This window comes from Zalophus californianus, chromosome 8 (genome assembly GCF_009762305.2).
Source record: "Zalophus californianus isolate mZalCal1 chromosome 8, mZalCal1.pri.v2, whole genome shotgun sequence".
NCBI lineage: Eukaryota > Metazoa > Chordata > Mammalia > Carnivora > Otariidae > Zalophus > Zalophus californianus.
The window spans coordinates 89,388,560-89,402,502 of NC_045602.1; the positions used below are offsets into that span (position 1 = coordinate 89,388,560).

General features: G+C 42.0%; 1 protein-coding gene across 3 annotated transcripts in view; it reads left to right on the top strand.

Annotated features, from left to right (window-relative positions):
- ABHD12 (abhydrolase domain containing 12, lysophospholipase) overlaps window positions 1-13,943 on the top strand; it is a 98,515-nt gene that overhangs the window by 23,868 nt on the left and 60,704 nt on the right. The window contains exon 1 of one of the 3 annotated variants that reach the window (XM_027622806.2): window positions 8,430-8,450. The exons of the other annotated variants lie outside the window; for them this stretch is intronic. Within the exon in view, the coding sequence (XP_027478607.1) occupies window positions 8,449-8,450 (2 nt within the window). The 5' untranslated portion in view covers window positions 8,430-8,448. Of the gene's footprint in view, window positions 1-8,429; window positions 8,451-13,943 lie in introns of those variants that run through there. 3 annotated transcript variants of the gene reach the window in all.

Here is a 13,943-nt window from a genome sequence, read left to right on the forward strand (position 1 = left end):
AATGCTTTTTTGGCACCTTGCAAATTTTCTACATTTATCTGTTAATCAGAGAGGGAATAGAGCTATGCAAAAGTAATCCCTGTTGAATATGGCAAGTATATTCCCTTTCCATCTCAGAAACTGTTGCAGAGAGGACGTCTGTTATAGAATCTTCCTGACATACTGGGATGATGGAGTCCATGCAGTCACCCCTTCAGAGTGGGGATGCTCAGTCAGGGAGCAGGTCCCACTGAGTGTTTGCTCACGTTGACCTCACTGATATTGTCAGTTTCTTATTCTTTGCAAATAACATGGGGGAAGGTGGAATTTCATTGTTTTATTTCTACATGTTAACTTAATGTTACTTGTTTTGATAATAGGAAGTATCTTATAATAATTGTGTAGCCCTTTATATCTGAAGATAAATTTCCAGAATATTGCTTCATTGTGAGTTTTAACTTGTTTGGTTCAAATAAAAATGGAAGGAAAATGATTTTGAGAGCTTTTTCTTTGAAGTCTCAAGATGGCCTTGACTAAGGGCTGGGTGGCATGGTCTTGGGGCATTCAGTCTGCTCTTGTTAACCTGCCCTGTGAAGTTCAGCAGCAGGAGGCTTGTCCACTAGGGTGTAGAGGTTCTCGTGTGGTGGGAAATGCTGTCTTCTAAAGCTGCTATTTATTTAAAATATTTTTATTTATTTGTCAGAAAGAGACAGCACAAGCAGGGGAAGCTGCAGGCAGAGGGAGAAGCAGGCTCCCCGCTGAGCAAGGAGCCTGATGTGGGACTTGATCCTAGGACCCTGGGATCATGACCCGAGCCAAAGACAGCCACTTAACTGACTGAGCCGCAGGCGCCCCTAAAGCTGCTTTTTATACCTTCATATTCCAGTAGTTTTATTGACAAGTCTGCCATCTACTGCACTTAAATCTTTTTTTTTTTTAAAGATTTTTTATTTATTGATTTGACAGAGAGAGAGACAGCAAGAGAGGGAACACAGCAGAGGGGGAGTGGGAGAGGGAGAAGCAGGCTTCCCACCGAGCAGGGAGCCTGATGCTGGGCTTGATCCCAGGGCCCTGGGACCATGTCCTGAGCCGAAGGCAGACGCTTAATGACTGAGCCACCCAGGTGCCCCCTTAAATTAAATCTTGATCAAGAACAACAATCTCATCAACCAATGTTATAATGAAAAGTAAAGTGTTAATCGGTGTTTTATTTACTGCTTGTCATATAGTAGATGTTTGATAAATATTTGGTAAATGAGTGGAAATTCAAGTGAAGAAACAAGACTTTTCATTTGCTCTCACCTCTACCATAAAATATTATTTTGAATGTTGTAGATATTGTGGGAAGATGAAAAGTTAAAAGATAAACCTATAAGGAAGAGCCAAAATTATCATTGCTTGCTTACAGATGATAACTACCCATCTGGAAAACTCCAATAAAAATCAACTAGAAACTTCTCAGAATTAATGGAGCTCAGCAAGATTTTCAAATGCAAAATAAATAAATAAAACAAACAAACCAATTAATGGCTTTCTTATCTACTAGTAACTAACCAGCTGGAAAAATGTAATTATTTTATAGTAGCAACAAAAAATATATAATATCTAAGAATAAGCATAAGAAATATGTAGAATGTGTATCAATAAAATTATTCAACTTTACTGAAAGCATAACGTAATACTTAAGTGGAAATATGTTTTTAGAAAAGAAGCTACATATGGGGGCGCCTGGGTGGCTCAGTTGGTTGAGTGTCTGTATTTGGCTCAGGTCGTGATCCCAGGGTCCTGGGATAGAGTCCTGTGTCGGGCTCCCTGCTCAGTGGGGAGCCTGCTTCTCCCTCTCCTCCCCACTCATGCTCTCTCTCTGCTCTTTCTTGTTATCTCTCTCTCTCTCTCTCTCAAATAAATAACACTTTAAAAAAATAAAAAGGCTACATAGTGAAAAGATGCTTCTTTCCCAAATAGATTTAATGCAGTTCTATCTGGATCTGTCTGCCTCAGTTGTCCTTTAGGGAAGGCAGGATGCAAGGCTATGAGTGAGTCTTGGGTACATAGGGCTTCCGTGGTTGCAGATGGCAAGCTGTAGTGTAGATCAGGGACTGGGCATTTGACAAAAGGACAGTCAGAAGTGTGAGGCTGCCCTACATTTTTTGCTCCTGAGCACACCATGGCGCATCTCCAGCTTCCAGCTCTCTGGGAACAGAGCAAGAAGGCTGGGGACTTTCAACATGCTTTTCTAAATTTTCATGTATCTTTTCTGCTTTTAGCATACCTGACCCTCTGCAGTCCAGAAACCTGTGTACCTTTCGCAGAGAATGAATCTTCAGCCTTTTGGTGAGATAGAACAGTGGACCCACTCTAATCAGTGAGGTGGGGGTCCAGAGGGGTTTTTCCAAATTGTCCTTCTGATTGGGGTCCCAGCCTGAGCCCCTTCCACATGCACCTGGAGCCACTGGCTCCATGTCTTATGTCCCTGCATGCTGTCTTAGGACATTCCTGGAGGTATCAGCTGAATTCCCAGGACTCCTGCTTTCTAACTTCCAAAATATTGGTGTCTCTTCTCTCAATCTTTGCCCCTAGGGTTTTATGCTTTTTACAACAAACTGTGTTGTCATTTTAGTGGGGGTTTGGGAGATAACAGTTAAATCTGCCATCTTTAGCTGTATAATGTGTGTTCAAGGTGGCATTCTAGTAGAGAGAAACTATCGGGTGACTATTTAGGATATAAACTCAGAGCCCTACCTCCTACCCTGTGCCAAGATACAGCCCACATGGATTAAATGTGAAGTTCCAAGCCCTAAAAGACAAATGAGTATATTTATCCAGTCTCAAGGGCAGAGAAGAACATCTACCTATAAAGTAGAGGAAGAAATCATAAAAAAAAGGCTAATACAATAAGAATACATACAAATTAGAAGTTATCCTATAACTGGGAGTAAGAGGCACAGCACAGGGAATATAGGCAGTGGTACTGTAATGGTGTATGGTGACAGATGGGAGCTACAGTTGTGGTGAGCACAGCATAACACATAGAGCTGTTGAATCACTGTTGCACACCTGAAACTACTGTAATATTGTATGTCAACTATACTCAAACATTTTTTTAAAGAGAAAAAAATGAAATTTTCCTGTAATTAAAGATTCCTAATAAGACAAATGATAAGTAGAGGGAAATGCTTTTAAATATGTAAAATGTCAGACAAAGGGGTAATATCCTTAATAAATGATTGTAAGAGGGGCGCCTGGGTGGTTCAGTCGTTAAGCGTCTGCCTTCGGCTCAGGTCATGATCCCGAGGTCTTGGGATCGAGCCCCGCATTGGGCTCCCTGCTCGGCAGGAAGCCTGCTTCTCCCTCTCCCACTCCCCCTGCTTGTGCTCCTGTTCTCGCTGTGTGTCTCTCTCTCTGCCAAATAAATAAAATCTTTAAAAAAAAATGATTGTAAGAGAAGAGTCCAGAGGCAAGGGAAACAAAAAGAAAAATAAACTTTTGGGACTTCATCAAGATAAAAAGCTTTTGCACAGCAAAGGAAACAGTCAACAAAACTAAAAGGCAGCCTATGGAATGGGAGAAGATATTTGCAAATGTCTTATCAGATAAAGGGCTATCCAAAATCTGTAAAGAACTTATAAACTCAACACCCCAAAAAACCCAAAAAAATCCAGTCAAATGGGCAGAAGACATGAACAGACATTTCTCCAAAGAAGACATAAATGGCCAACAGACACATGAAAAAATGCTCAACATCACTTGGTATCAGGGAAATACAAATTAAAACCACAATGAGACACTATCTCACACTAGTCAGAATGGCTAAAATTAACAACTCCGGAAACAACAGATGTTGGTGGGGATGCAGAGAAAGGAGAACCCTCTTACATTATTGGTGGAAATGCAGAGTGCAGCCACTCTGGAAAACAGCATGGAGGTTCCTCAAAAAATTAAAAATAGAACTACCCTGTGACCCAGCAATTGCACTAAGTATTTATCCAAAGGATACGAACAGTGATTCGAAGGGGCACAGTGAGGTGGGGATTTCCATTTAGGTGGTTCTTTCAGAAGGTCAGGGAATTGGTCTGAAAGTGGGGTGTGTTCACCCAGGGAGTATGTGAGACATAGTGGGGTATGGGAAGGAAATTTTGGGACTTCTAATCATATTCATATTCAGAAATTAACCAACATACACATGCAGACCAATTACACATGTATATAATTTAGTAAGTACATATATATGGAGGGCATGCTCCTAAAAAATGCTGATGGAATGTGTAATCACAAAAGTTTGGGCCCACTGCTCTGGGCAAGATGTGTTGTTGGCCTGCCCCAGAGAGACAGCATTTGGGTGGTTAGAGGCAGATGGACTTGAGATGTATTTTGGAGACTTGGTATGGGTTGCAAGTGGAGGTAGGAGTGAGGAGGGAGTGTTGGGAATGGCTCCTGGGGACCTGCTGTGGGCCTTGGGCACATGGTGTTTGCTGAGGTGGAGAACCAGGAGGAGAAGCAGATTTAGGGGAGGAGGGGGTTGAAGATCAAGAACATGGTTTTGGACATGTTAATTTGAGTGGCCTGTGAGACTCCAAATGGAGATGCTGAGGAGACTGCCAAGTCCTTCAGGCTCCATGTTGTTGGTCTTATCTGAGGGTCCCCTGGCAGGGAAAGAGTATTGGTCAGGACAGACCAGGTCATGTGGCAGAACCCGTGCCTCTCAGGAGTGTTTCTCACTTCCATTGCATGTCTGCCGCTCCTAAAGTCTCTTCTTGCTCACATTTCCTTAGTCAACTTTCAGTGGGGTAGGGACATGCATCCTACCATGGACCCAGTAGGTGGAGAACCAGAGATAATTGGTGAGCAGCGCTGGCCACTGCCAGGAATTCTGCAGAGGAACTCATGGGCCCGCCGTCTTTAATAGATGACAGTGGGGGAGAACCAGGCATGTGTAGCAGAGAACACTGCGCCTTCCTGGCCTTCACTTGGCTTAGGGCATGCCCCGGAGGGACTCAGGCAAAACTTCTCAAGGAGGGTCCTTTGAGTCAGGAGAAGGTTCAAGTATCCTCAGGTCCAAGGGCTGCAGGAGAAGCCAGGAGAGTCCGAGTGGGAGCTGTCGGGGCTGGGCGGAGACCACTCCTGAGGAGACTGCTGACCCCACAGCAAGACCTGTGCCTGGTTGTGGCCTAGCTTCCCTTCTGATGCTGCCGTACACTGCATTACTGGAGTCATTTCTGGGCATCAAACTACTGCCTTTAAGCACTGGTGTGGTTAAAGAGTAATTGTAATTTAAACTACCAGAGTAAGAAATTAGAGCTCGGGTGGATGATTTTGCCAAGGAAGGGGCCCCTATCAGTGAGGGCTGGACAAGCCAGGATGTGTTCACCTACTCCCAGCCCCCACAGAGGCCCTCTCTGTTCAGGTTAACATTGCCTGCTCCATGCGCAAGACACTGAGCTAAGCATTTCACTTCCTTGCTCATTTACTCTTCACACGGGCCTTATAGGTAGATTGAAAACTGAGGCTCCAAATGAGTTTGTCTAGGAGTGTGGGGAGTGAGGGGTGACAGGCCAGCTCAGCCCTGCTCTGGTGCAGTGTCCACCCCAGAGGGAAACACACTAAGGCCCCAACTGCCTGAGAGGGCTGTTTTGCTCTTTGGGTCTTTGCCCAGTCTCTTCCCTCCTCTGGTAGAGGAATCACGGCAGGTTGTTTGAACATCTGCCCCGGGAATAGTAGGATGAAAAGCCAATGACTTTCGAACTGGAGGTCAGAGGGGAAGCAGGCACCACTCCTCTACCACCCAACTCAGCAGGGCCTTCCGGATTCTCATGCGGTTTCCCGTAGCTGGAGAAGGTAGCTGCGGCCCTTTTGCAGAGGAGTATGTGTTGTTCTTCTGTGGTGCGTCTGAGGGATGCTTATGGAGGGGCCTGTGCAGGTGGAGTCAGTCCCCAGAGTGGTGCCTGAAGGCTTCCGGTCCTGATTGTGGGGAGGTGAGCAGGTCTGGGGCAGCAGGGGCTGGCTGAGTCACACCCCCAGGAAAGCAAGGGTGGCCATGTTCTCCACAGTTTTGGGTGTCAAAGCAATGGGTGGGAAAGCTGCTGTCTGGAATCACACAGGCGTGACTTGAATAGAGAACCTTGCAAACTCTGGGTATTGACTGATACCTGGCATCCTGAGGGGAGTGTGAGGGCATGTGCCAGCTGCCCTGTGGAGGGCCCATGGGACGTGCAAACCTCAGCAGTTTCAGGGCCAGGAGCAGAGAGGAACCAGCAGGAAGATTACTGTGGGGGCCTGATCCTGGGGGTCTTTTTCCTTTTCTGTTTTGCAGATGCTATTTGACTGAAAGGTTCTCGATAATACACTTAAGGTATATTTTCCTTTTTCAGCTCTAAGTGCAGGAACTACATTTATATAAACAAGCTCGTTCACTCAAGATTTCCTCAATAAAGATCATCTGTGGGGCTTCCTTGACTCCTCAGTTTGGCTCTACTCTCAGGAGAGGGACTCTCCTTATCTACCACCAGAGTTTCGTACTGTTACCCTCATTTCACATCTCAGAGTGGGGAAAAAGGACACTGCCTCCTTAAAGTATAAATAACAGTTTTTATTTGGTGACATGCAATCAGAGATCTTTTAAAAAATAATGCCTTTTGAATTTACTCAAGGAAAATATTTTGCTCTCTTAGCAGGGAATGGTAAAAATAAAATTGAAGAAATGATAACTTCATCCAACAGGGAGCTTTCTTAGCTTGAGTTGAGAGACCCAGCATTGCTCCTTAAGCATGATAAACTCAGCCTCAATCTTTTTTCAGTATTGCCCTTAAAATTGGGGATAGGAATCTGTGTTTTTTGTGTGTTTTTTTTTTAAGATTTTATTTATTTATTTGACAGAGAGTGAGAGAGAGAGAGAGAGCACAGCAGGGGGAGCCCCAGGGAGAAGGAGAAGCAGGCTCCCCACCGAGCAAGGAGCCCGATATGGGACTCTATCCCAGGACCCTGAGATCATGATCTCAGCTGAAGGCAGACACGTAACTGACTGAGCCACCCCGGTGCCCCAGGAATCTGTGTTTTAACATCTTCCTTTATTTAAAATCTTCCAGATTCTTTGTGAGAGGTAATAGCAGAGAATGAAAGTAAGCCTCTGCTAGTCCTGACAGAGTCTAAAACAGGTTCACTTCTTAATACCTGTTGGCTCAGAATATCTAGCTGTAGCTGCTCAGAGGATGTAATAGCATTTCTTTGAGGGTGGGGACCTTGGGGAATGACTGTACCATTATTTTTTCTATCTCCTGGTCCAAGTACAAAGTCTTGGACAGCTCAGACCTCTTAGAAAAAAATAACGTCTCCATTGTTCAAAGCAGTTTAATTATGTTTGCATATCTCTTTAGAAGGCACAGAAGGAGAAGATAGGAAAGACAAAACAAAGTCAGATTAAGAGACGGGATAGACGTGATTGAGGCAGGTTTCTCATTCTGAGCTGCTGGAGAGGCACAGAAGCAGACCAGACAAGTTCATTTGTTTATATATATATGTTTATATATATATTTATATATTTACTTACGTGTGTGTGTGTATAAAACCTTAGTTTTTTCTGACAATACAGTTGTGTTTTGCATAGGATTTTGTGGATTTGGTAGGTTATATGTGTCTGGGAATTTATCCATTTCTTTTGGGTTGTCCAATCTGTTGGCATATAGTTTTCAATAATATCTTCTACAATTGTATTTCTATCATGTCAGTTGTTTCTCCTGTTTCATTTGTGATTTTGTTTATATTATAGCACTCTCTCTCTCTCTCTCTTTTTTTTAATGAGTCTGGCTAGAATTTTGTCCATTTTGTTGATGTTTTAAAGATCCAGCACAGCTCCTGGTTTCATTGATCTGTTCTATGATTTTTTTTAGTTTCTATATCGTTTATTTCTGCTCTCATCTTTATTTCCTCCCTTCTGCTGGTTTTGGGTTTTGCTATTCTTATTTTTCTAGCTCCTTTAGGTGTAAGGTTAGGTTTTTTTTTTTTTGAGATTTCTCTTGCCTCTTGAGTTGGCCTGTATTGCAATAAACTTCCCTCTTAGAACTGCTTTTGCTGTATCCCAAACGTTTTAGACTGTTGTGTTTTCATTTTCATTTGTTTCCAAGTAATTTTTTATTTCTTCTTTGATTTCTTGGTTGACTCATTCATTATTTTGTAACGTGTTATTTAACCTCCATGTATTTTTGGTCTTTCCAGATTTTTTCTTGTGGTTGATTTCTACTTCATAGCATTTGGTCAGAAAAGATACATGGTGTGACTTGATCTTTTTTAATTCGTTGAGACTTGTTTTGTGGCCTAATATGTGATCTATTCTGGAGAACATTCTGTATGCACTTGAAAAGAATGAGTATTCTGCTGTTTTAGGATGGAATGTTCTGAATATGTCTTTTAAAACCAGTGTGTTATTCAAAGCTGTTGTTTCCTTATTGATTTTCAGTTTGGATCAGCTCTCCATTCATGTGAGTAGGGTGTTAAAGTCCCCTATTATTGTATTACTGTTGATCAGTTCCTTTATGTTTGTTATGAATTGTTTTATATATTTAGGTGCTTTCATGGTGGGTGCATAAATATTTACATTTGTAAATATCTCTTGTTGGATTGCCCCCTTTATTATTATATTGTGTTTCTTTGTTTTAGTCTAGTTTGTCAATATAAGTATTGCTACTCCTGCTTCATTTTTGACATCCATTTGTGTGGTAAATGTTTCTCCATCCCCTCACTTTTCAATTTGCAGGTGTCTTTCAGTCTGAAATGAGTCTCTTGTAGGCAGCATATAGATGTGTCTTGTTTTTTTTAATCTATTCTGTCACCCTGTGTCTTTTGATTGGAGTGTTTAGTCCATTACATTCAAAGTAACTATTGATAGACATGTATTTATTAACATTATTTATTGTTTTGTCAGGCACTGGTATTTTGTGAACTTACCAGAAGATTCTAATATATAGCCAAGTGACTGTCACCAGAGTAACTTTCAGTGTAGTTGCTTGATTGGAGGCACAGACTGTGAAATAGAAAAAAATTGTGGAAATCTATAGGCGGTGGGAGAAGTTGCTGATGGTTCTGCTCATTTTTCTGCTTTAATGATCATAGGGCAGTAATTCTTTGATCAAGGGTTCAGGTGCACAAACTAGGCATGGCAGTGATTAGACAAAGGTGAAAGACAAGGTCTTTGTTGGAAGGAGTTCATTATGTTGGAGAAGAAGAAATCTTTCCTCTACCAGCTTAGATTTGAATGGTTGGGCCTGTGAGTTAACTGACAATGGACAGATGAACTGGAGAAAAGTTTATTATGCACGTGGGAGTACGCTAAAGAGAGAGAAGCTTCTTCAAACAGCTAGAGGGAAAAGGTTTCTACACTAGTTTAATAAAGGAAGGGGCGGGATTAGGATGAACCTTTATAGGATGGAAGGGGATTCTGATGAGCCCTGTTTACACAGTTTTTTTCAGAATATCCTGGTGCCCAGGGTCAGTCATCTCCCTGACTGGAGACATCTCTGGAGGGGCAGTTTGTGGCAACTGACTCTCTTAAATCTCTGCTCCAGTCAGAGCGGGAAAGTTCAGATAAGATTCCTTTCTGCATCTGCTGTAGCTCAGATGTTTTCACTTTGAGGTGACCTTTAAGCCATTTCTGATGGGTCATCAGTCCCCACATTCCCTCCATTGCAACTTCCCAAGCAGTTTCCCAAACAAGGGGCTGGTTGCTTGCCACAGAGAAAAGACTCAATATAGAGGTTGAGATAACAGATCTGCAAAGGAAAGAAGAATATAGAACAAGGAAGCGAAACAGAAAACAAAGATTAATGGCTGGAGCAGATTATGAACCCAAGCATCTCAATCCAGAGGGCAGTCAGTTGGGAGGATTTTTAAACACTGAGTTTGAAATAGTTTTAGGTGGTGGCATGGAGGTGGCAGTGGCAACACAATGGATTTCCTGGTTTGAAGTATCTTTGGCAGTGCTGTCCCATACACTGTCTGTTAACGGTGACAAGCCCTTTGGATCTTACATCAAGTTGATTGGCTTCAACTTGCAAGACTGCTTCCCATCCTTGGGGAAAGTGGAAACTATAAAACAATCTGGAGTTCCAGTATGGGTATGAGCAGCCAGGCTGTAGTTTTCAGTCACCCCATGTCAGGAAGGTGGGTGAAAAATCAGAAGTGTTGCATTGGAGGGTTGTAATCATATTAAATGAAACGGGGGTGGGGGATGGGTGGTGCCTGGTTGGCTCAGTTGGTAGAGCATGTGACTCTTGATCTCAGGGTTGTAAGTTCAAGCCCCACATTGCGTGGAGAGATTACTTAAAATCTTTAAAGGAAACTGGAATGATTGAGAATTTGGTAAGGACTGACAAAATTTGCAAGGAGCAGGATCCAGTCTGGTTTATGAGTAGATAATAAAAGCTCAGAGATAATGAACAGAACCAGAATCTGATAGCCTACAAGGTTTTCTGTTGAAACATAAAATTTCTTGATATAGTCGCCTCCTTCTTTAATCAAGGATAATCAAAAGTAAGATGATTTTTCTTTACAAAATAATTAAGTTCTCATTAGATTTGGCCTGATTATTTACAAAAGTGCAGCAAGAATGCCAATTGAATACATAGGCCTTTTAATTTAATTTAATTTAATTATGTTAATCACTGTACATTACATCATTAGTTTTTGATGTAGTGTTCCGTGATTCATTGTTCGTGTATAACACCCAGTGCTCCATGCAGTACGTGCCCTCCTTAGTACCCAGGCTAACCCATGCCCCCACCCTCCTCCCCTCTAGAACCCTCAGTTTGTTTCTCAGAGTCCATGGTCTCTCATGGTTCGTCTCCCACTCCGATTCCCCCCCTTCATTTTTCCCTTCCTACTATCTTTTTTTTTTTTTTAATATATAATGTATTCTTTGTTTCAGAGGTACAGGTCTATAATTCAACAGTCTTACACAATTCACAGTGCTCACCATAGCACATACCCTCCCCAATGTCTATCACCCAGCCACCCCATCCCTCCCACCCCACATAGGCCTTTTTAAGTTTGCTTTGCTAGAACTTTTTATAAGGAATCTCAGGTGAAACTTTTAAAAAACACTCAAAGCTAGGAAGGCAAGCCAGGAACTGCAGTACCTATAGCTTTGGATGAATTCCTCTCTTCTCAAAGTCCCCAGAATAGCTTATGGTCCTTGGGCCTGCCAGATAGTGAACTATAAGTAAGGCTGGGACCTTTTAAGTCAGGTACCAGGACTGTTTTTCCAAGAGAGCTTTGTAAGCACTGGCTCCAAAAAGTAGACCTTAGTTCCTTAAAGCTGTCTGGTTATATGTGATCGTATGCATCATTCTCAAATATGACATTCCAGTCAAACTGTAACTGTAACTAATGGCAAACACTTTCAGAGAAGAACCAGTGTAAAACAACTATCTGTGAATGACAAATGACTTAAAATGGCCACGGTTAAAGATAAGAAGAGAGTTCATTATAAAAAAACCATTGACAAGGAAATTTGGTTATTTGTATAACAGATAACATTTAAAATCTTAACCAAAGTTATGACTGATTATACTAGGCATATACATTACATTATGCCAGGTATACATTACATCAGGACATATCATGGATAATGAGGGCATTGATACATTTCTAGGAACTGCATACAGTTTCTGAAATACTTACATTACTAGTACTTGCTCGCATAAATATAACTTAGGGAAGGTTAAACATCTTTTTTTTTTTTAAGATTTTATTTATTTGAGAGAGAGAGAGTGATGGAGATAGCAAGAGAGAGCACAAGCAGGGAGGAGAAGGAGGAGCAGGCTCCCACGGAGCAGAGAACCCAAGGTGGGCCTCCATCCCAGGACCTTGGGATCATGACCTGAGCTGAAGGCAGATGATTAACCGACTGAGCCACCTAGGAACTCCTGAACATTTCTTCTTATCTGATGATGCTTCTATGCAACTCAACATATCAAACCTATTTTTTTAAAGCTTTTATTTTAAGTAATCTCTATACCAAGCATGGGGCTTGAACTAATAACCCTGAGATCGAGAGTCGCATACTCTCGGTACCCGAAACCTAGTTCTTTTCTTTTCTTTTTTTTTTTTAAAGATTTTATTTATTTATTTGAGAGAGAGAATGAGAGAGAGAGAGAGAGAGCACAAGAGGGGGTTGGGTCAGAGGGAGAAGCAGACTCCCTGCTGAGCAGGGAGCCCGATGCGGGACTCGATCCCAGGACTCCGGGATCATGACCTGAGCCAAAGGCAGTCGCTTAACCAACTGAGCCACCCAGGTGCCCGAAACCTAGTTATTTTCAACATCTTTCTTTCTACAAGGTAAAAGAACAAGTCTTTGTGATTTTCCAGGAACTCTCTGGGAAATCCCAAAGTCAGTTTGAGAGCAAGATTTTAAGATTTGATTTGGGGAAGGCAGACTATCACAGGTTGTCAAAAATGTCAAAAGGTTTGAACACTTAGGTGGGGTGTGGCTCAGGGGGGGCGCCTGGGTGGCTCGGTTAAGCATCTGCCTTTGGCCCAGGTCATGATTCCAGGGTCCTGGAATCCAGCCCTGTGCCCGTGTCCCTGCTTAGCAGGGATCTCCCTCTGCCATAGTGACCCCCCCCCCCCGCTTGTTCTCTCTCTCTCTCTCTCTCTGTCTTTCAAATAAATAAATAAATAAAATCTTTAAAAAAAAAAAAGGTTTGAACACTTAGCTAAGTAGGATCTTAAGTCACTATGAAAGAATACATAGCTACTTATTTAAGCAAATTGACAGTAAAAGAATTCAAAAGTAGCTGTAGGAGATAATAGGTTTGTAACAAAACAACCTTAGGTGTTTCAAAAGTGAGAATACTTAGTTCTTTTAAGTAGTCAAAAATGTGATAAAGATGAAAATAAAGCACAGGAAAGTATTCTGATAAGACATAGAGTCTGTTTTCTAGGCAGATTACTTAAAATGTAAAGAAAAACCTTTTACAGTCCCTTATTAAGGGCATACTTATAGCCCAAGAAAATTTTAACAGTAAGAAACCAAACTCTAGTTTTGCATTCAGGTATTGTTGATACTAAAGCTCATTTATAAATATATTCATCCAGTCTTAGCCAGCTTTGACCACACAACATGAAATTCCTTTTTGACAAAACTTCTACAACTTTCTGTATCCATTCAGGTTTTAATCCTGCTCTCCTCTTTTCTAATTCTGGAAAAATAAGTTGTTTTACTTTAGTGTAAAATTTACTCCCTAATTTTTTTAATTTTATTTTTTATGTAATCTCTACACCCAACATGGGGCTTGAACTCACAATCCCAAGATCAAGAGTTGCATGTTCTTCCCACTGAGCCAGCAAGGTACCCCAATAACTTTTAAACTTATAATAACAAATTTTATTTATTTATTTTTAAAAGTGATCTCTGTGCACGACGTAGGGCTGGAACTCACGACCCCAAGATCAGGAGTTGCATAGTCTTCCAACTGAGCCAGCCAGGCACCCTGTTAAACTTGTAACAAATTTTATTTTATTTTATTTATTTTAATTTTTAAAGATTTTATGTATTTGACAGAGACACAGCGAGAAGAGGAAACACAAGCAGCAGGGAGAGGGAGAAGCAAGCCTCCCGCCAAGTAGGGAGCCAGATGCCGGGCTTGCTCCCAGGATCCGGGGACCATGACCTGAGCCGAAGGCAGATGCCCAACGACTGAGCCACCCAGGCACTCCAAACTTGTAACAAATTTTTGATGTCAACTTTAAAATGTGCAAAGAGATACACAATTAAAATTCTTATGAGTCAGACAACAAAAGCAATGGGAGAAGACTGGTCCAGATATTATCTGAAAACATGCTTAAAGAAAGAAAAACAGGTCCTCAAGTCCTTACATGCTCGCCAGTCTTGTCAGAGTTGGAAGCCTGCCGGCTTCCTGCACCTAGGCGGCGCGCTGCCCCTCTGCGGAGGTGTGGGCACCGCCGCTTGGGGAGCC